Source organism: Barbus barbus (assembly GCF_936440315.1).
Source record: "Barbus barbus genome assembly, chromosome: 40".
In the NCBI taxonomy this organism is placed as follows: domain Eukaryota; kingdom Metazoa; phylum Chordata; class Actinopteri; order Cypriniformes; family Cyprinidae; genus Barbus; species Barbus barbus.
Genome location: NC_136718.1, coordinates 23,571,324 through 23,594,487, shown reverse-complemented (window position 1 = coordinate 23,594,487; position 23,164 = coordinate 23,571,324). Strand labels below are relative to the sequence as shown.

Genomic DNA, 23,164 nt, shown 5'->3' with positions numbered 1-23,164 from the left:
GTATGTGGGCGGGGCTGGATGTCCACCGCAGGCTGCAGCGAGACGCTCCTCCTACTAGCAGTCTTGTCGCGTCGTCATGACAACGGTTCGTGACACGTCAGAGTTTGTTGTTGTTTGTTGGAAAACCCTTTTTTTTTTTAGCTGATTTCATAATCCTGATTGAATTTTGTGTTAAAAAAAAGCTTTTCTGAGAATCAGACTGAGACAGAGAGAAATATTAGGATTTGTGCTCAGGAAGGATCGATGAGAAACTATTTTTTTATTTTTCCCTTTTACATTACAGGGCTTCCATGCATCCAAGAAACATTAGGCAACTTACAGCCTATATTTAAACTGAAATTCTTGCTTCAATGCTGATTGTTTAAATGCAATAACTGATTTGAATTTGATGTAAGTAACATGCCACTTTATTTAAAGTCTAGTTTGACTGCAGCGCCGTGATTAGTATGTGTAGGCTGTACCCCATCATTTGAGACATATTCGGATATCCATGTTTTATTTTACTTTCAAATTTGAGAGTAGTCCACAATCAACTATATAAGGAGACAACAGCAGAGAATGACTCTGCAACTGAGGGACGGACATTGCATGTCCCACAGAAAGATGAGAAGTCAGATAAAGGGTGGAGGTGTATGACTTCACCTTTTTCTATTATTTTCCTTCAGGTAAGCCGCATTTAAGGAAGTTACCTAGTAATACATCTGCATGCCATTCACACACACCTAGTTCTCTCTCACACGTATATTTCAGATGTCTGCAAACCTCAGCCAGTGTACTACTTAACAACACTTGATGGGTGATCTGAGATGTTTTGATCTCCTGAAGTCCAATGAAGAATCATGGATAACCGAAAGACAGTGCATGTTCCTCAGGTAAGGACCTTTTCTTAACTTTTTTCTTAAGAACAGGTTTAGTAGCAAGTATTCAATCTGTTTAACTACAACTTTGTTGAACTAGAGCAGATCATCTTTTAAATAAACTGTTTATTTAAATACACAAAATGGGTATCAAACGTCAAAAACATTTCACAGGGTTGTAAATTAATGAAATGGTGTTCTCATTTCCATGAACAAATGATCCACGTGTCATATAAACTGGTGTTCACAAATCATTCTGATGTGAACTATCATTAAAAAAAAAGTAAACTTCCTCATTTCAACAGTTTGTTGTGAGCGAGTTCATTGTTACCAAGCAATGTTGCATGGAGACTGCATGTGCTTGTCTTAAGAATAATCACAGTTCTTTACTTAAACTCTCATTGTTTCTACAGCTTAGCAACGAAATGCAACTGAATGTCATGAACTGGGTGAAATCAGGCAAAATGAGTATCGACGAAGCTCTGATTCGGGCTAACAATGGCACGTTAAAGCAGAGGAACTTTGAGCTGGAGGTGCAGTATGGGCTATGATTAAAACTCCTGACCTTCACGTTAAATGAAGAGGTCCCACTTTATATTAGGTGGCCTTAACTACTATGTATTTACATTTAAATTAATCATTTGATACAATGTGCATACATGTTTTTACATTGTACTTATATTTAAAAAAAAAAACTATAGTTACATCTGTAATTAAACCTGTCCCTAACCTTACCCGTATCCCACCACAATAGCAGCAAAAGTGTTTTGCAATACAATATGACCACAATAAGTACATTGTACTTTTAAATTTTTTTTTTTGTAAGTACATAGTAGTTAAGGCCACCTAATATAAAGTGTGACCAATGAAGATTTTAAGATCTTATCAGCATTTTAAATCTTTCTATTGAGTTTTAATTTTTAAAAATCATAAAATAGGTCAGCAACATGGGTGTGTTCAGCTGTTCTTCGTTAGAGCACAGCTGGACTGAATTAGTCACATTTTTCTTAAGAGCTTTGATTGTTTTGACAGTTCTTTTTAAGGAAATGATTTGTTGTTCAACCAGTCTTTGTGGTACTAGCTCTAATTTGATGAGCAGCTCTCTATGGTGATGGTAATCAGTACTAGTCGAGTTTTGTAAAGTGATATTTTGCAAAGAGGAAGTATTATTACTTGATTCTTGAACTCTTTGTTTAACATTATCATTGATATCTCTGTTGCAGGAAAAACAGTCACAGTACAACTTCAGTGTTCGTAAGTTCAACCGCTACATATGGCAGAAACGGGTGCTGCAGGTGTGTATCTTCACACTGAAATGCTCTTATACAGCTCTGGAATGTAACGTATAACAAATGCACACCTTTTTGCTTCAGATTGATTTCAGCACAAGCCTTTTGTGCAGCATCGAGAAAGGCATTGTGAAACGGCAGCTCTGTTTTTCTGAGGTGAAAAACTGCCATGATGCACCAGGTACCAGGTTCTCGATTTCGTTTAGAGATCGGTCTGACTATGAGCTGGAAGCTGCGTCCTTAGAGGACAAGCAGCAGGTGAGAACATCACATGCTACGTGGATTGAATTTCAATTATGTACCGGATCATTAAAGGAATAGTTCCCCCAAAAATGCTAATTTACTCACCCTCAGGCCATGCAGGATGTAGATGAGTTTGTTTATTCACTGGATTTGGAGAAATGTAGCATTACATCACTTGCTCACCAATGGATCCTCTACAGTAAATGGGTGCCGTCAGAATGAGAGAATTTTGAAATACAAACATGCAGCTTTTCACTTCATAGAATGTTAATTGATGGACTGTAGTCATATGGATTACTTGTGGATTATTTGTATCAGCTGTTTGGTCTCTTATTCTGACGGCACCCATTCACTGCAGAAGATCCATTGGTGAGCAAGTGACGTAATGCAAAATTTCTCCAAATCTGACTAATGTACATCTTGAATGGCCTGAGGGTGAGTATATTTTTTGGCAAAAATATTTCTTTAAATGCATAATAAATCTGCTGCCCTTTCTAAATCATTATTATTATTATGAGTTTGCATGTATATTTGAAATTAATAGATCAGATTGTGTTTCTGATGACTATCTCGCCTTCAGATCATGCAGCTGGTAAATCAGGTCATCTACAGTAACATATACAGCCCTCTTGTAAACGGGAACTATGTTGAAATGCAAACTTCACAATTGCCTCCAACACCTGACAACCTCAAAGAGGGCCACCTATTACTGCAGAGAGGAGGACTGGCATCATTCAAATGGAAGAAGTATGAACATTTTTAACTCTGTTTTGTCTGCTTCTTGCAGACTACTGCTTAGCAGTTGTTATACTAGTTATGCTGGAACATGAGTCACAAACATCTTATTATTTTCAAATCATCTTTAGGCCATGTTTGTTAACATTTTAGTGGTGCTTACTCACAAATACAGGCATCCTGCTGACTCAAACTTTTTAAACAAACCCCTAACTATAAGTATAAAATTATAGTATGCTACTTTTCTAAATAATATTAAATTTTTTTATTTTATTTTTTTATTTGACCTAAGAATAGGTGAAAAAAAATCCCTTAGGTTTACATTAGGGTTCCTGGATTCACTAAAATCAGACGTTAAGAAATTTCTTAAGGTAAATGTAAAGTTTGTATGTAAGAATGTCCTTAAGTGCAATCCTTGAAAAACTGAAGTTCTTACATATTGGTCTTAAGAACATTCTATTTTTTTCTGAAGAAAATGACAGTCTTTAGAGTTATCTGATTGACTGAATTGCTGAAAACTGAAGAAAAGTACTTTAAAGGCTGTCTTTTTGCACTGCCTGGATATTACCGTAATAATCATAACAAGCTATTGTTGTCATAACCTGCTTGACAGGTGCTTAGCACTTGGCCTCACATCGTTTAATGCACTGTGAATTTTGAATAGTTGATTTATTCACCTTTTTTTCAACGCGGAAGCTGTTTTCTGTAAATGTGCAAGACTTCCGGTTCATTAGTCACTATAGGGAAATAACGAGAAGAATAACAGTGCAGTACAGAGTACTGTTTGCACTACAAGCCACTGTGTTCATAATTAAGATAATGTATGAAAATGATATGGTACTGTAAGAAACACCAGTTTGCAATATCAAGCAGCTAAAAATAGCTGGAAGAAACGACGAGTCACATTAAATTTACAAATAGCCACACCCACTCTTACGGGAAAAATAAGTTTGAAAAGATCAAATTCAACAAAACTCCCTATTTGACTTAGTTTTGTACAGTTGTTACTGAATTTTAAAATTAACAAAAAGTTGCGTAATCATGCCTAATCATTTTTTACATTATTGATCATTGGTGTGTTAATCTGAATAATATGAATTAATCTGAAATATCCTTTAGGGATTTAAGACAAGTCTGAGACTATTTTAATTTTAAGAAATTATTTTTGTTGATTTTTAAGAAGGTAATTTTCAAGAATTTGAATTCTTTTTGTCATGAGAACAATTTTAAGTGAAAAGATAAGAACGTTCTTAAGTATTTCTGGGAATACAAAATATTCAAAAAATGAAAATATATAATTTCAGAAGAATTTTATTCTTCATATTGTTTCGTAAATTCAGCCTCAGAATATCAGCATCAACCTTGCAACCACACCAGACAGACACCCTCTAGCAATAATGCAGAACACCCTAGTGACCTCATAGCAATGTGCTAAAAAACGCTGTAGGGCCTGCATAGCAACAATCTAGCAAGCACACAGTACAGCAAGTTGTGTACTGCAAGCACCACAACATTTCATTTTCTTTATTGCATATAGAAAATATGCTGGCAGTAGAAGCAGTGTGCGATTTGTACGATGACTTTCATGGGAATTACTTTTTTTTTTTTTTTTACACTTTTTAAACAAGTAGTTTTTTTATATATATTTGCGATATGGGAATGTATAATAAGTAAATAATTTAATACTTTAATAAACTATGCAACTTGGCCAACTTATTTCTGAAACATTGTATATAGGGAGAGAGAATTTGGTCAAATCTGTGTGCACAACTGTTCAAAAGGTCGGTTCAAAAGTTCTCAAAGACACTACATTTATTCAGCAAAGATGCAGTTAATTTATCAAATATAACAGTAAAGACATTTTAGTGTTAAAATATATTTCAAATAAATGCTTTATTTATTATAATATAATATATTCCACAATAATATATTATAATATATATATTTAAGATTATGGTATGTTTTTGCACTCTTAGATACGAGGCTAATCTGCAGACTGGTCAGCTGACCTTGTTCCCAGTCACTCAGCAGTCTGCCAGGAGTGATGCACGTGTGTCCGTTTCCTCCAACGAGTCTTTCTGGAGTCTCTCAGACATATATGCCAGTGTGGATGAGATCAGCTGTACTGGGGGTAATGGAGCAGCTCTTGTCATCCATCTCTCCGACGGTAATGTCAGGGTGGACACCCCCTGCAACACAGACACCTTCACGCTGCACAACGACAAGAATGACTTTGTGTGAGTCGAGTGGACTTTCAGTGACTGATCTTGACCTCTCAGTAAATAATAGTCAAGAGTAAATGATTGTGACCGGACATATATGATATTTTTGTCTTTGTCAGGTTCCGAATACCAAAAAGCGACCACGTGACCCCAGAGGCCATAATAAATGAGCGAGATGCCTGGGTGAGAGCGATCAAACAGCTATGTGTGGACTGGAAGCAAAAGTCACATGTTGATCACTTCTATGAAGCCCCAGAAAAAGATCTCACTGATGTTACAGAGTCAGAAAGTAAGACACAGGACAACCACATGCCGTTCGCACCTCCACCGGTGCCACATTCACTGAGACCACGCTTGCCCAGAACATTCCCGAATGTTCCTGCAGCTTTTCCAGCAGCACCAGAACCAGAAAGCACTTCCTGGGAAGCATCAGAAGCAGAACCGAAGCCAACCCTTACAGCACAGAGCAGAGCTGTGCGCAAGGCAGACCGGACGCCCTCAGCAGTGCCCGTGACCTCACCAGTGGCCACGTGCTCATCACTGGCTCCGTTTGTTTTGCCCCCGCCGTTGCCTGTGCCTTCAGCAGTGCCAGGTCCTGTCCCTCCTGCCCCTTTACCCCCTCCGCTGCCCATGAAATCCAAGCCGCTTTCAGAGAGGACAAAAGCTTTTCACTGGGACCTGGTGGCTCAGGATAAGGTATCAGCTTTTGCATTCTGTTTTATATTTGAAAAGGCTCCAGATGTGGCAGATTTGTGGTCAGACAAGTGTCATTGTGATGCTATTATAGTTATTTTTAATATTTAAAATTATTTTTCTGTTTTCATTTTAATTTTAGGCAACCTTTTAGTATTTGTTGTGATTTTTTTTTTCTATTATTATTTTAATATATGTCTATGATAGATTTTACGAATATTGTCTATTGCAGTTTCATTGTCATTTTAAAGTTTTAGTAAATATTTTCAGTTTTAATTAATAAATATACATTTTCATCCAGTATATAAAATAGAAATGAGAAATGTTGCTTTGGCAACTACCTAAGATAAAATGCGTAGTTATAATTTTTTTTTATATGTATTTTATTTCAGTCAATGTTTATTTTATTTCAAGTAACAAAAAAGTTTTTTAATAGTGTTAGCTTTAGTTGTAGTTAACTATAATAACCCTGGGTCAATCAAAATACCATTTAAGACATTTTAGTGTAAATGCATTTGTACAATATCAAAATTGCTAAATTAATTTTTTGTTAATTATTTAAGATTATGAATTATTATTATTATTATTATGTCAAGTCACCTTTATTTATATAGCGCTTTTAACAATACAGATTGTGTCAAAGCAACTTTCCAATATCAAAATAGGAAAATAGTGTGTCAATAATGTAAAATGACATTATTAAACACTCAATGTTCAGTTAAAGGCATTTCATTGTTGAATTCAGTGATGTCATCGTCCAGCTCAGTTCAGTTAAATAGTATCTGTGCAATCAAGTCGACGATATCGCTGGAAATTGGATTTGAAGTCTTTTGTACATTGTAGATTGTACATAAGTCTCTCTCTCTATACAGTATATATATATATATATATATATATATTTATATATTTAGGGCTGGGTATTGAGTTTGATACTTTTTAGGCACCGACAGCGTCAGTGAGCCAATAAGCCTGCAGCACTAGGTGTGTTCAACTAGAAACGGCGTGGCGCAGCTCGATCAGTGTTTGATATCCGCGAGAGCGATTCGAAAGCGTATGGAGCAGTCTGCTCTCTATAGCTCTCATGGTACTGTAATACACCGATCGGTCTGCACAGTCGGTCCGTGTCACCGGTTACACTCAGAGATGTGGCTCACACAAGAGGCTGTAGTGTGAATGCGTCTCAGCCCCCTTAGATCTAAAGCTACATTTACACTGGTGTTTTAAAATGAAAACGATCCTCGTCATACTGGCTTTTCCACTGCGTTTCAAGCCGGCTTTCCATTATCCTTTCCATTGTCGACAAACAACAGACCAGAAGTCATTCATTTCCAATGGAGAGTAGTGCGGGAGCTGCATGGAGTTCCGATCATATGCAGATGTCTTTATACTACACGACCGAAAGCGCGTGTTACATGCACACTGTAGCATCATGCACACTGTAGCATCATGCTACATAAGACATTAAATAAGATTTATATTCTGCTTTTACTCAAAACTCACTTTAAACCACCATCGAGTGTTTGTAATAACTTCCGTTTGCCGTTTAATGTGTGTTTTGGCCATGTAATGTTGCTGAAATATATTATTAGGCTTCCTCTGAACAGCGATCATGGAAGAGAGAGCAGGCAGGCAGCGCTGGAAGCTGCTAATGCTCATCAGTAAATCAGTGGAAAATGAATAGAAATGATTATTCTGTCTGAGCTATGCGTTTTAAAACACGCACTAGTGTAAATGTAGCCTAACAGATGTGGAAACTGAAGACTACGTATTTGAGCTTTATTAAAACTATTTGCACTGATTTATCGTGCTGGTTACATTTTGTTCCTGTGTGCAGTGGCTCAGGAGATGAGTCTTTGAGTATAAACATCAACAAGATGAAAATTAAAACCATTTTTTTTTTTAGATTGATTTTTAAATTGATTTCATAAAATTGGTATATAAAAAAAAGTATTGTTCATGAACCGGTATCGAAATTAAGGTATCAGTATCGATATACAAAATTTTTGGAACGATACCCAGCCCTATATATATTTTATTTCAAGTAATATATATATATTATATATAGTTGTAATTTTAGTTTCATGTTTTAGTTATAGTTAACTACAATAACCCTGTTTGACACAAAAATTTAAAATGCAAATGACCATTTTTATTTTTGGTGAAAAAGCCCCTACATGGGGCTCATTTTTGTTTAGTGTGTGTGATGATGTTGTTTGCTTTTGAATTCACTTAAAAGAGTAATTCCACATTGCATATTGCAATCACAGCATGGTTGTCTCATCAGTAAAATAGTCGTTGCGCTAAATCTGTTTCTTAATATGTGATCATTTTTATGCTCGCTGAATATCACTTGCATTCAAGACAATGTCTTGATATGAAATAATGGAGGTATTAACTGTTCCCTGCATTTGCAGATCGAGAAGTCGATGTGGTCTCGCAGGAACCCCAGGAAGACTGAAATTGACACCTCGCGCTTGTATGAGCTCTTTGGAGTGAGAGAGACAAGCGACATTGGCAGATCAGAGTCCATCAGTACTATGGAAATCATGTTGAACTCAAAAATCGCTCACAATTTCAGTAAGTATTTATACGTTTTTGAAGATTCTCTTGAATCTTTTATCAAGCAACTATGAGGTTTTGACCTCTCAGGTCATTAGCCAGATCTTTAAATGAAAACTGCTCTTTCACCCTTAAAATATAGAAAATCACAACCAGGATATATTTCAAAAACTTTTTGAGGTTTGAGGATGAGTAAATGATGGCAGATTTTCATTTTTAGGCGAACTGTTCCTGTAAAGTAAGAGGATCACGGCCTTATGTTGTTGCTTGAGGAGCCGTGGCTGGTTATAAATGGTGTATTCGTTGTAGAAGTTGTGGAATCAGTCATGGTGGGTGGGTTATTGATCTCTGTGCAAGGATTAGAGCAGCAACAGAGAGGACCATTAAAAACCTCTCGTGGATTGGCTTTGAATAACAATAGATCTGACAAAACAATTTGCACATATAGTCCTCAATAGATTTTAAAGTTTGAAAACACACTGTGAATTAAAAGCCAGCGTTTTAGCAGACAGCCGTACCGATTACTCTGTTTCTTATGCTTATGTGTTTATTAGAGGTGTTTGCTCAGGCAAACCTCACTGTTAGTGTTGTTTATACTTTTCTCAACCCAATTTGTGCTTCAGACATGAATAATAGCTCGAATTGTGTGACTTATTAGGAGAGGTGTGCAGGATTTTTATCTGGCAGATGATAAGGCAAAGATTGTAATTCAGTACATTTACATTTTGTGATGTATTATATACATACATGCATATATCGTAAGCCCAAAAGTCTGAGATCACATTGAAAATCTGACACAAAAGCTCATTTAAAGAGATAGTTCACCCAAAAATGAAAATTTACTCTCCGTTTGTTCCAAACCTGTGTGGGTTTCTTTCTTCTGTTGAGCTCAAAAGAAGATATTTTGAAGAGTGTTGGTAACTTAAAAAGTTCACGGTAGCATTAAGTTCAGTAGTATTTTTTTCCTTACTATGGAAATCAATGGCTAACTGTTTGGTTACCAACAATCTTCAAAATATCTTCTTTTGTGCTCAACAGAAGAACGAAACTCATAGGTTTGGAACGACTTAAATTTTAAACTTTTAATCCTAGAACCAAACCTTAGATTTAGCATTTTGACACAAAACAAATACATATTATAATGTAAAATTAAAACTGAATATGAATAAATGCTATAATACAAAAAATAGCACTGGAACAGATTGAAATTCTGGGTTTTACTGACACTGCTGCTAATATAATGTGTAAAGGAAAAATATATTAAATTGGAAAAATGGAAAACTGTTCAGACTTTTTTACCATACTTTATGGGGTATTTAGCATCCTTTGAAAATGAAATTAAGCACATACAGAAAAAAATGCTCGGGAACAATTTACATATCGACTGAAAACCTGATAAAACCTCAATGCTGACATCTCTGACCATATCACACAAGCTACATCTAGGTGGCAGTGTTGCATTAAACTGACAAATCCACTACTTGGAAATTGGAGCATAAAAAAAGTTACTGCAATATTCCTGTGCCCTCGAAGAGATACTAAAGGATGGAATATGTTGATTCATCACACTGGGTTTCAAGTGTTCTCTTGAAAATAACTCTTTGTGATGCTTGTTTCCCAGAAGCCAAGCTTTATCATACATGAGAAGCATGTTGATGTTCTCTCAAGCGTGTCAGAGACAGCACAAAGCATGTTATTTTTGAGCACCTTGTTTCTTTCCTATATGTTATGTTGCTTTGCATGGACTTAAATAGCTTTAGAAACTTTGTAATTCTTTTTTACATGGTGTTCACGGACTTATTAAACTAATTTGCAAATGGAAGTAGGTCCTTGTGAACTCGGCTGTTAATATTTAAAGAATCCATAGGTGTTTTACAAATTTTTGATGCCACGTTTTTGTGCTTGATTGTTGGATTCTAATAGGCAGCCACCACTTCATGTCCCCAAAGTGCACTTAAACTAAATTGCGAGTTGAAAAGGGTTACCGTTACCTTGCACACGCAAAGTTTTACACCAAAACAAGATTCTGTTTCATTCTGTTTTCACCTGAGCACTTCACAAAGAGGTAAATCAAGGCCTCGTCTGCTTGGGGAAGAAAAGAGATTGGATTTCAAAAGCAGGCGAATCCGAATTAAATCTGAACGACAACAATAACACCAGCAGCAAGCAAACGGCTGTGAGTTTCTCACGCAGGAGTCTCAATTAGGGAAGCGGTATGAAAAATGCATGGCACCCTTACTAGCCTGCGTGTCAGCTATCTCTTCCCTTCCAAGTGTCCTCTTCCTCTTCCCCTGTCTCTGACAAGTTGCGGCGGTAGGCAATCAGGGCCCGGAGCAGCCCTCAGGCAATTTATCTCTCAGACAGTCTAACACGAAGGGGCAAAGGGCTATGGAGCTCGGCAAAATGATAATGCCTCCTCAGATGAATATTGCATGTTGATCAGTAATAACTCAGCCAGAAAACTCTCCTGACTGCATGGAAAAGGAAAGAGACTCGCGGGGTGATTGCGCTCGTAGGGGCTCCTGCATGATGTGAAGGAAATGCCTGCATGATTTACCCCATCCCGATTGTCCCGTCATATACCACATCAATATTATAACATATATTGTTTATGTATCTTTACGGGTTTCACTGCAGCATTACACCGCAAACCGGCAGTTAGAAATGCGACGCCTTAGCTGGTTTCATTACCACGTAGCTTTACTCCACAGAGGCACAGACACTGTAGCAGACATAGTTTAAAGTTGCTCTGAGCACGGATGGCTATGCGGTGAAAATACAGATGGGTGAATTATGGGATTGTGCATTGCACTCGTGTCCAGATCTTATCATGAATCAGCTTTCCATCCGTAAGTAGTAGTTTCGGCTAAACTTTTTCACCCCCTCGTGTGGATAAATAAACAAAACTATTACAAATCATCGCTCAAGATTCAAGATTTTTATTTGTCACATACACAATTATAACCAGCAGTGAAATGTAGGTCAGGTCCGCTCCAAGGACAGTGCAATTATATAGAATACAAATATTAAGAAAAAGAAAAGTAGAAAAAAATAAAAGATCAAAAATATAAATATAAATGTGCAAATATAAAATGTATTAAATATAAATGTGATTTATTATTAAATGTGATATATTAAATATAAATGTTTATTTGAATATAGAGTATGTGATATTATTATCTTTGCTCCGAAACATGGTGAGTGGCACACACAAGCAGTAATTTAAAACAATATGGAATTGGTCTTTTTTTTTCTTAGGTTTTAGTTTTTTTTTTTTTTTAGTAGCTACTTATATAAAAGCTGCATTTATTCGATCGAAAATACAGAAAAATAGTAAAAATGTGAAATGTTATAACAATTTAAAATAACTGCTTTCTATTTGGATATATTTAAAGGTGCACTAAGCAATTTTTGAAAAACGCTTTTGACCGCAGTGTTGAACCATGTCCCAAAACACACTTGCAGCCAATCAGCAGTAAGGGGCGTGTCTTGTATAGAGAGAAGAGAGTGCACAGGACGAATATTAGCAGATCGACTAAAGAACTGGAAGATAAAAAAGAGAAAAATATCGGAGGAACAAAACATTAAAAAGAATTGTTACGATCAGCCAAGACCTGTGTAAATATCGGAGCAGCTTTCCAGCGGTGGAGAGAACTCAAGGAGCGGGAAGGGCTCGAATCGGACACAGAGGTTGCGTGGTTTCTTTTTGATAGGTGAGTAACATTGATTTTGCATTTTCACACAACTTATCTATGTTAGCCTTTGTTTAAATATGCTTGTGTGTCATCTTTGCTGGTTTCCGCGATTGTCGTTGCCATGTTTGCGTACGTACGTGTGGGGCGGAGATATCAAAATAGGGGCGAGGTCCTGTTGGGGTATGGGCGTGTTTGTTTTGGTGCATTCAAATATCAACGTCTTTAGGCAAAAATCGCTTAAGTGCACCTTTAAAAAGTAATTTATTCTGTTGATGCAAAGCTTAATTTTCAGCATCATTACTCCAGTCTTCAGTGTCACTTGATCCTTCAGAAATCATTCTATATGCTGATTAAATGTTCAAGATACATTTCTTCTTATTAATGTTTACAGTTGCTTAATATTTTTGTGGAAACTGATACATTACATTTTAGGATTCTCTGATAAATAGGAATCCTAAATTTTATATATAAATTTTCTGAATAAAAGTATTAATTTGTGTAAAAAAAACAAAACAGGTTACCCAGGTTAGGATGCTGCTTTAAAAGACAGCTGCCTATTTAGGTAGTTGGTGGTGAGGCAGTTCACTAGGTTTTGGAACAGATCCATTGTGTTCATTATAACTACTTATTTAGAGTCTTGATATAATTTAACAAGTGTGCATCCTAATAATGTGACAAACTCAAAGACTAATCTGCTGCCAGACTCTTTTGAGGACTCTGCTGAGACTTACAGCCATCATTAGTAGCAGGGCTTTTATCCAGAGGACAGTTTTATTGCTTAGAGGTTGCTCTTTCATGTCTCTGGAGACTTAAGGTGAGATTTCTTTTTAACTCTAGAGCTGACACATGTGAAATACTAGATTACTGATTCTTCCTTTGCTCTTAGTTGATGTCTTGGGATATTGTTTTTTTTTTTTCTGCCACAGGTATGGTTATGTATATACAAAAGTCTGAGACCACATGGGAAACCTAAGGAAATTCAATAAGGAAATAATCTGAAAGTTTTAGGATTTTGAAAAATATTCAGTTATGCCATAGATTTTCTTTACTTAATAAGAATCGTTTCAGTTTCTACAGATCGTATTTCTGCATCACTACTCAAATTAGCAGTTTTGCATGTGAACTTTGTACAAAGGGTCAGCTACCAATGGAGCACAAGATGCTATTTGAAACATCTCAAATTATCCCGGATAATGATGAGTGTTGCTGTCATTAAAGCTGAAGTACCAAATATTAAATCATTCTGCATTTTATGTAAAAATTTTTTACTGAAAAAGACCATTTTCACTAATGCTCTTGGACTTTTAGACCCACTATGTACGTATATGTTCTCATTTTTAATCATCTTTCTTTTGTATAGCTAGTGCTAATGCCTTTAAAGTGAACAGCACCCCAGTCCTTAAGCAATGCTGGAACCACATTCTTCATAAATAAAACAAAAAGTTCTGCCTATTTCTGAAATCAAGGGCTGAATCATAGCTCTCCATTTCAATGTTTTTTTTGTTTGCTCCCACTGCATATACCACCTGTAAAGAAAATAAATTGCTAATCAAAAACCTATGATTAGGGTCGCAATTACATCTTGAAAACTTTTCATACGGGTTCGGCTGTTCTGCTAGTGGTGAATCAGCAGTGAGGAATGGTACTGAAGTCCCTGTTGGCTCCTACAGCTCGGAGCAGTTTTTTGTGCAATCACACACTTAGGAAATAAGGCTAACAACATAAATTTACAAAAGTGGCACATAAAAGCACAAGGACAAAATTATATGTTAATGCTTTGTATAGAATTTAAAGCTGCTTGAAGAACCATCAAATAAAATGCCTTGTTTTTTTGATGATTTATTATTTTTGCATTGTAGAATTTGTTTTTTAACAATATAATTGTCTTTGTCGTTGTACTAAATTATTATAGCAAATTAATCAAATGCCATGTTTATTTTTATTAAGAGGACAGCATATCTGAGATTAATAATGTAGTCTCTTATGCTCGCCAATGCTGCATTTATTTGACAAAAAAATACAGTAAAAACAGTAATATTGTGAATAATTATTACAATTTTAATTAATGGTTTTCTATGTTAATATATTTTAAGAATGTAATTTATTTTTGTGATGCAAAGCTTAATTTTCAGCAGTCATTTATTCAGTGTTCAAGGGACAGTTCAGCCAAAAATGAAAATTCTATCGTTATTATTTTATAAATCTTCTGAACTTTGGACTGTCAGTGTGTGTGTGTAATAATATATAAATATTTTTATTACGTTAAACATTTTATATTGAGTGTATATATATGTGTGTGTATGTATGTATGTACAGTGGTGTGAAAAAGTGTTGGCCCCCTTCGTGATTTTTATTTTTTTTTGCATGTTTGTCACACTTTAATGTTTCAGATCATCAAACAAATTTGAATGTTAATAAAAAATAACACAAGTAAACACAACATGCTTTTTAAATGAAGGGTTTTTTTTTTTATGAAGGGAAAACAAAATTCCAATCCACATGGCCCTGTGTGAAAAAGTGTTTGCCCCCTAAACCTAATAACTGCCTCCCCTCCTTTAAAACATAACTGTGGTTTATCACACCTGAGTTCAGTTTCTCTAGCCACACCCAGGCCTGATTACTGCCACAATCAAGAAATCACTTAAATAGGACCTGCCTGACAAAGTGAAGTAGACCAAAAGGTCCTCAAAAGCTACACATCATGTTGAGATCCAAAGAAATTCAGGAACAAATGAGAAAGAAAGTAATTGAGATCTATCAGTCTGGAAAAGGTTATAAAGCCATTTCCTAAAATACTCTGTGGACTGACGAGACAAAAGTTGAACTTTCTGGAAGGTGCGTGTCCCGTTTCATCTGGCGTAAAAGTAACACAGCACTTCAGAAAAAGAACATCATACCAACAGTAAAATATGGTGGTGGTAGTGTGATGGTCTGGGGCTGTTTTGCTGCTTCAGGACCTGGAAGACTTGCTGTGATAAATGGAACCATGAATTCAGCTGTTTACCGAAAAATCCTGAAGGACAATGTCCGGCCATCTGTTCGTGACCTCGAGCTGAAGTGAACTTGGGTTCTGCAGCAGGACAATGATCCAAAACACACCAGCAAATCCACCTCTGAATGGCTGAAGAAAAACAAAATGAAGACTTTGGAGTGGCCTAGTCAAAGTCCTGACCTGAATCTTATTGAGATGCTGTGGCATGACCTTAAATAGGCGGTTCATGACCTAGCAGACATTTTAAATTCTTATTATCCAATGAAAGGTTTTAAATAAAAGATCAAAAGGATTAACAATGCAGATTAATTTTCACAGCCTTCTATGATCATATCTACCAAGGGTGCCGATATTTTTGGCCATGACTGTATATACAGAACTAAAACATTTTCTCTCAAATTTTTGTTGTAAAATCATGACCCACCCTTCATTTTTGGCTTGTCGAATATCCTGCTTTGAAATAAGTTGTCTTATAGACACAAACATGATCGTGAATAATAAATACTCAATCTGTTTTGTGTTTGTGAGGCTGTTGATGTTTATGAATGTTGCATGGCCTTCCATGTTCATAAGAATGGGTGAAATTGTAATATGTGGATTTTCTTGCTTGGCTCATTGCAGAGATGAAGTAATGTCAGCGATGAAAAACCCTTCTTTTGGTAATAGATTGAATACCAATTTGTTCCATGTTCTGCAAACAGGAACAATAGGCTTAACATTGTAATTGTACCCTTGAACCTGGTGCCACTCAATCAAAGCATGAATATTTTGACATAATGAGCGTTATCCCAGCCGCCATGGCACCCATTATTCATTTCTTTTTTATGTTTGCAACTTCAGCATAGCCAGGTTTATTAGGTAAAATGAAGTTCCCATCAATTCAGGTTTTGTACAATGCAAATCAGCCTGCATCTGGCCCTCCTTGGTTCGTGTAGAGAGAGGTAATTAAGCACACAACCCTTTTGTCTTCAAAATGCGCTTGGAGTTTTTCATCGCAGGTGGGAAGAGCTGCTGTCAGGAGAGCTTGTTTCAAGTGTTGCTCAAGACTGAACGTTTATGTGTGCGTGTGTGTAACTTTATTATGTGTCGTCCCCACAGATATTTTCCTCAAAAGTTTCCCCGTGCATCCAAAAGAGCTCAAGGACAAATTGTTGATTATAAATGAAGAGGAAGGGGGTCTCTCCGATGAGCATATTGCCTCTCTCAGGAGGTAAGAGTTACATGGAGACAAAGCAACCTGCCAAACTCCACACCTGACACAATAGTTCATCTCTTCACAAGTGTTGGCGTATGTGTATTTTAAGTAGGGCTGCATTTTGATTGATTAATTGTTGTTCTATGAACACGTGTTTTGCTGCTTTTTTCAGTATCTCTTGGCATGAGCGCCACATTTGTAAGACAGCTTCTCAGCTTAAGTCAAGTTTAAATATGTGTGCTGAATATTTATGAATTTCATGCTGATCCAAGGTAGTTTATGCTGGTCTTGTGCATCTTTAACTGTGCTGAAATTTAATTAGGTTTTCCTGCTCAGAAATTGCTTGTAAATCTCTCATTATGCTATATTATCACCAAATCCAGGATTCAATCTTTTTGTCAGCTTGTTTTCATGTATTTAGCGCAGGTTTTGGAACTGGTTGGACGTGGCCTCATTTTTAAATGTGAAAAAAGCATTATTTGTGGATAATTTTGTTAATATTCAATCAAATACTGAGGTGCATAAACTTTTTTCTCCAAAAAGAATACAAAATGTGGGGAAACAAGTTGCTAAAAAGATTGAATACAATATTTTGTAATAATATAGCATAACAATACATTTTTGTCAGCCATTTTTGACTGGGAACAACACAAGTGTAACAAGATGGGGAAAATCCCTAAAAAAGGTTTATACCCTGAATGAGCAAAGTCAGTAGGGTGTAGTCCAATGCCATAAAAATAACAAGCATTTTCGGGAAAAAGAAAATCCTCTCTGGGGCAAAATGACACAAAAATGATGGTTATATGGTAATAACTGTCCATTTATGAGCACATGATTTATTTTCATTTTTAGCACCAATTAGTTTAGGCTGTGTACTGTGTAAACTTTAATAGTCTTAAAGAATTTCTTATTTTCTGATTATTCCTTTTTTTACTCAAAATTTAAATCCTCTTTCCTGTAAATTCATTTGATCAAAAAATATGATAATAGCCAAAATATTGTGAAATATTATTACAATTTGAAATAGCTGTTTTGCTTGGTAATATGACTTTAAAATGTAAATTAATCCTGTGATGCAGTGCTGAATTTTACAGCATCAGAACTCAAGTATTCAATGTCACATGATCCTTCAGAAATCATTCTAATATGCTGAGTTTCTGCTTAAGAAACATTGTTGTTATTATTAATCTTGAAAACAAATGCTTCATAGTTTTGTGGAAACAGTGATACATTTTTAAAGCTCCTTTGATAAATAGAACATTACAGTAATAGAACAGTTTTATTTAAAATATTTTTTTTTGTAACTGTCTTTACGGTCACTTTTGATCAATTTAATGCATCTTTGCTAAATAAAACTATAAATTGCCTTTAAAAATCTCTTACTTTTGAACAGCAGTGCAGCAGTGTGAAATGCTTTTAAAGGAAACAGCATTTAAAGAAATTTTAAACACATTTGATAATTATTTGATTGCTTTTAGGCACTTTTTGTGACCAAAATGGACAGAAATAAAAAAAATATATATATTTTTTTAAGAAATAATTTTTTAAGATTGTTAAGGTTTAAACAGTAAAAAGCCTAAGCTAAATGATAATAAAAATGCACTCTTTCTACCACACAATTTAACCTCAAATATCCATGTTATTTGTCAGCGACCCTTTTATAAAATATAAATGAAAATACAGCGGTGGAGATCAGCAGACCACAGTTAAATGTGAAAGAACAGAGTGCGGTCTGTTTTGTAAGATACTCCAGTGGCAGATCTAATGAAGACCACGGAGACCACGAGAAGTCACGGGCAGTTCATGTCGAGGAACACACCATAGCATTTCTTTAATGCTAATATAAAAGAGCATATGCCAGGCTCTCTTAACAGAACAGCCTGCTTATGAAACTTTTATCGGATGTATTTGAGGAAAAGGAAACGATTGAGTTGCCCTGAGGGAAGCTGGAGAAATGCTTTCTCCTCTGCATTTGTCTGCAAGAAGCATCCTTAGATAACTGCTGGAGGCCGACCTGCATAATCTAACGTACCTACTGAGAGATTTATATTTATTTAGCCAAATGCAACGAATATCTAAGAGCGGCTTCTGAATACAGTCTCAATCGGGATGGTCCCAGCAGAAGCTGCAATATTGATGGTAGGTGGCTGTGGTTTCTCCATCCCAGCATCCTTGGGCTCATGAAATAGTCAGTGTGGTATGGATTTGAAACGTGCTAAAACGACCTGAACACAGGTCCATTTTGGAGGTGAGCCGAGTTCAAACCGGATGCGAGTCGGGAGCAGCCAGAGCATCAACTACCTGAGCACTTTATACAAGCTGACTGCAACTTGGCTTTTAATCAACCCTTGTTCCTCGGGCCAGTGGAAATCAGAGTAGCATGCATCCCTTTTCAGAGGACTAGATGGAGCGACGCAAAGAGAAAACGAGGCAATCTCAGAGGAGAAAATAGGCCTGCTAGTCAGTCAACCTGTAAAAAAGGAACAAGGGTTGTGTGGCATCCTTTTAGAATTGTGCATGCTTAAAATGGGCATCTATGAAGTATTAATGAAGCACAGAGGTTGGACCGATGTAAAACGAAATTAGGGCAGGCGTTTCAGTGCTTTGCCATGTTTACATTTGTTGTGTTCTTCATCAGATACGTGCCCACTCCAGATGACATTGAGATGTATAATTCTCATAAAGGAGACTCGAGTGAGCTGCATGTGGTGGACCAGTACATGATGGAGGTAAAGCTGACATCACACTTAATCGCTGAAATAACGGAGCCGATAACAAGCGGATGTGATGTGAATGATATTTTTGGCGTACACATACCTTTCATAATTCATGTAACGTTTGGTTTGATAGATTAAATGTTATAATTTTTCTAAATCAAAAACGGGCATAATGAAAAGCCTAAGTTTGTATGCAAATATTTAGTTTTTGCATTACCACATTATTTTCGTACAAACAATCAAGTATTAAATCATTTCTATTTTGTGTTAAAATATATTTATTATTAAATTCAAATCAACATAAAATCAAATAATACAAAATTAAATATGAAATTAGTTCTATATTATGTGTGACCCTGGAGCAAAAGTCTTAAGTCGCTGGGGTATATTTGTAGAAATAGCCAAAAACACATTGTATGGGTCAAAATTATAGATTTTTTTAATGCAAAAAATCATTAGGATATCATGTTAATGTTCCATGAAGGTATTTTGTACATTTCCTACCGTAAATATATCAAAACTTAATTTTTGATCAGTACTATGCATTGCTAATAACTTCATTTGGACAACTTTAAAGGCGATTTTCTCAATTGTTTTTTTTTTGCACCCTCAGATTCCAGATTTTCAAATAGTTGTATCTCAGTCAAATATTGTCCTAACAAACCATACATCAATGGAAAGATGATTTATTTAGCTTTCAGATGATGTATAAATCTCGAAAAATTGACCCTTATCACTGGTTTTGTGGGTCACGTATTAAAATAAAACAAAATACATTTTAATATAATATAGAAATAATTTAATATTTGATTGTCATGTAAATAAATCATCTATAAATGTATATTTTCATAATTTATTATGAATTTTATATATATATATATATATATATATATATATATATATATATATATATATATATATATTATAATTATATACAAATTATATTTCTATGATGTATAAATGATGTATATACTATCTGTGATATATATACTTAAATATATGATATATTATATTTAAATATATAATGCATAAATACTTTAAAAGTACTACAAATGGTATCAGTGTTATTTTTTTGCATTACGGTTTGGAGAAAACAGCATTATTGTCGAGAAAATATTGCAATTATAAATTAATAATAATAATAATACAATTTTACTAATTTTTCATGGCAGGAATGCATATGAATAAATAATCATAGCATTGCATTGCACTGGGAATGAAAAGAATCACTTGAATTAAATTTCACTTCATTCTAATGAGAATAATGCATATAGAAATCCATTGCATTAATACATTTATAGCATATATGGTTAGTATTAATATCTAATATTAATTAATGTTAATATTAATCAAATGTAATTAGTGCATTAATGGAAATTGACACAAGGGACCTAAAAAGCTTCGTTTGCTTTATTACAAAATATAACTTTATATTTAACTTTAACTTTTTTACTTTTGGTGTGAAATATGATCTGGACATTTTCTGTTAGTGAGATTTACCCATACTGTATGTACTAACCTGAGCATGTGTATAGCTGCGTCTGATGATATATCACCTCTTCCTCAGATGTGCAACATCCCGAACCTCAGCGCCCGTCTGGACCTGTTGCTAACGATGCGAGAGCTGCCCATCTGTATGGAGGACCTTACTCCGGTCAGACTCGCATTACAAACACCTCATATGCACCTGTCAGTCATGTTTGTGTCGGCCTGTCTCTGTTTCTCTCGATTTTCGCCTCTCTTTTTCTCCGAATTCTGAATTGCTTACTGATAGGGCACATTCAGAATAAGCCGCCATTATAGAATGCATTTATTTCAGAAAGAGAGGCTCTTTTGGATGCATTCATTATTACTTTTAAGTTACAATAAACAGCGTGCGTGTGTGTGTGTGTGTGATAATTTGCATGTTTGTGTGCACGCTGGCATTTTATTTCGCAGTTAGCACCACACCGCACTGATGATTATGATTGACAGAAGAAGAAAATGAAAGTTTGTTTGTGGAAAAACAATCTCATGTGAACTGGAGTCTCACAGTACGCCTGGAGGAAATCAGTATTGAAGCTTCGCAAAGGTGGCTCCCGAGGCACACAGCTGAACGGAGAGGAAAAAAAAAACAAAGAGAAAGAATAAAAAGCTCATTTACTAATGCAAAAGATAATCTTGGCAGACAGCAGGCGCTCAGAAAAAAAATAAATGAAATGGACTTGAGGTGAAAAAAAGAAGCATGCATTAATACACAGGGGTTCTGTTCGCAACGAATCAGCACTTAGAGTGGGCTGAAGGAGTTTCTAATGGCAAATTTCCTTCAAGTCATTTATTAGTTAGAGAGAGGTAGTGGTGGGCAGGAAGAGATGTAGCCCAAAGAGCACTCTGAAGGCTTTTTCTACCTGTAAGTAAAAAAAACGCTGAAATCCCTCTTGTACCTTCAATGCATCTCAAAAGTTTTTTATTTGAGTCTCTCTGAACCCACCTTGCTCTTGTATTCTGCACCATTGAATACATTTCTGTCTGATGTTAAGTCCTCTCTGTGCTCTGAAACGGGATGCAAAGATGTGACATTCATCTTCACAAGCTTTCCTGTGTGAACAGATGATTATATACCAGCTGAGGTCAGGATCACGGACTCGTCGGGGATTTTTCTAGAGGTTTTGGGTGTTATACGACATAGAAATCGGCTTGACTCAGCATTCGGGTGTCAGAGAAGGCTTACGTTGTTCGCCTCGGGGAATTGACAGCTATTTTAGCCGATTCTGCTGTTCTGTCCACCTTGCTGTGCTCAGTGGTGTCACCGACTGTCGTCAGAAATGCCGGAAGCGGTAGTCATTTGAGTCGCTCACAGGTCTGTGTCAGTCGTGAGAATCAGGGTTTCAGCAGGTCTTAAACAGGCTTAATACACCCTTCTACCTTAAAAAGCTCTTAAATTAGAGCACAAAGTCTCCTCAAGTTATGGCACTGAATGCTGCACGCACTGCAAAAAAATACATGTCTTCCTTAGTAATCATAAGGAATATGATTACTAAGGAAGGATTTTTTATACAAAATTGGAATATCCCATAAAACATTTACGAATGCAGTACCGTTTCCATCCAGCAAGACGAAGAGAATAAAATCACAACTTCCTGATAAACTGGAAAAACTAACCGATAAACTGGAGATTAGTCCGCAGGTTAGTCTAGTTATGCCATCCCATCTCACAAAGTCACATTACATTTTTGATTCGCATTACAGAATTTATTCGGTAAACCGTAGTTTATGTACATGTATTCTTATTGGATAAAAATCGATTACACAAGTTTTTAATTTTCTAATTTAAGCATCTTGGTGGCTCCATCCAGCATGTTGAATGCATTCCAAAATGTCTATAAAAATTGTTGGATGGAAACACATCCAACAAACGCTATTTACTCGTCGTCATGTCATTCCACACCTGCATGTTTTCCTTTCTTCTGTGGAAAAAGAAAATGAGAATTAAAAGATGTCCACACAAGAAAAGTCAATAGGGTCCAGTTTTGTTGTTGTTTGGACCCTTGTCGTTCTTCAAAATGCCTCCTTTTGTGTTTCACCGAAGAAAGAAACGCAGACAGTTTCTGAACGACCCGAGGAGTAATGATCATTTCTGTCTGCACTACACTTCAAGATCAGTGCTATTTGTGTCTGAAAATGTTATACTGTAACTCAGTTTGGACCCCGCGAAAAGGTCCTCCATTGTTAAGAGTTCCCAAACAAGTAGCCAGGGTTCTGCTTCCACCGCCGCCATTAAATCCATGGGATTGTCTGACATGGTTGACTTTTTAAACCTCTAACATTAAGGCGGATTTACCCACCATCTGACAGGCTGGGTGCTAGGGTGGAAAATTGGTCTGGCTTAGAGTGGGGAATACCGAAGAGCTCTCTAGGTGTGTTGTGCTTTGTCTCAGAGCTGTCTGCAGAATGCTAACTCCTTGTGGCATTGTGAGCTTTTAGTAAA

The 23,164-nt window shown here is 36.0% G+C and overlaps 1 protein-coding gene across 2 annotated transcripts in view; it reads left to right on the top strand.

Moving 5' to 3' along the window:
- The first annotated feature begins 99 nt into the window (after nucleotides 1–99).
- LOC306859141 (uncharacterized protein) overlaps nucleotides 100–23,164 on the top strand; it is a 37,527-nt gene continuing 14,462 nt past the window's right edge. Inside the window, exons 1-12 of one of the 2 annotated variants that reach the window (XM_079400009.1) lie at nucleotides 100–665; nucleotides 751–872; nucleotides 1,271–1,390; nucleotides 2,081–2,152; nucleotides 2,231–2,404; nucleotides 2,970–3,136; nucleotides 5,101–5,361; nucleotides 5,466–6,042; nucleotides 8,454–8,616; nucleotides 16,384–16,495; nucleotides 19,119–19,209; nucleotides 20,765–20,851. In XM_079400009.1, the coding sequence (XP_079256135.1) occupies nucleotides 840–872; nucleotides 1,271–1,390; nucleotides 2,081–2,152; nucleotides 2,231–2,404; nucleotides 2,970–3,136; nucleotides 5,101–5,361; nucleotides 5,466–6,042; nucleotides 8,454–8,616; nucleotides 16,384–16,495; nucleotides 19,119–19,209; nucleotides 20,765–20,851 (1,857 nt within the window). In that variant the 5' untranslated portion in view covers nucleotides 100–665; nucleotides 751–839. Of the gene's footprint in view, nucleotides 666–691; nucleotides 873–1,270; nucleotides 1,391–2,080; nucleotides 2,153–2,230; nucleotides 2,405–2,969; nucleotides 3,137–5,100; nucleotides 5,362–5,465; nucleotides 6,043–8,453; nucleotides 8,617–16,383; nucleotides 16,496–19,118; nucleotides 19,210–20,764; nucleotides 20,852–23,164 lie in introns of those variants that run through there. The other variant, XM_079400010.1, reaches the window with a different exon arrangement.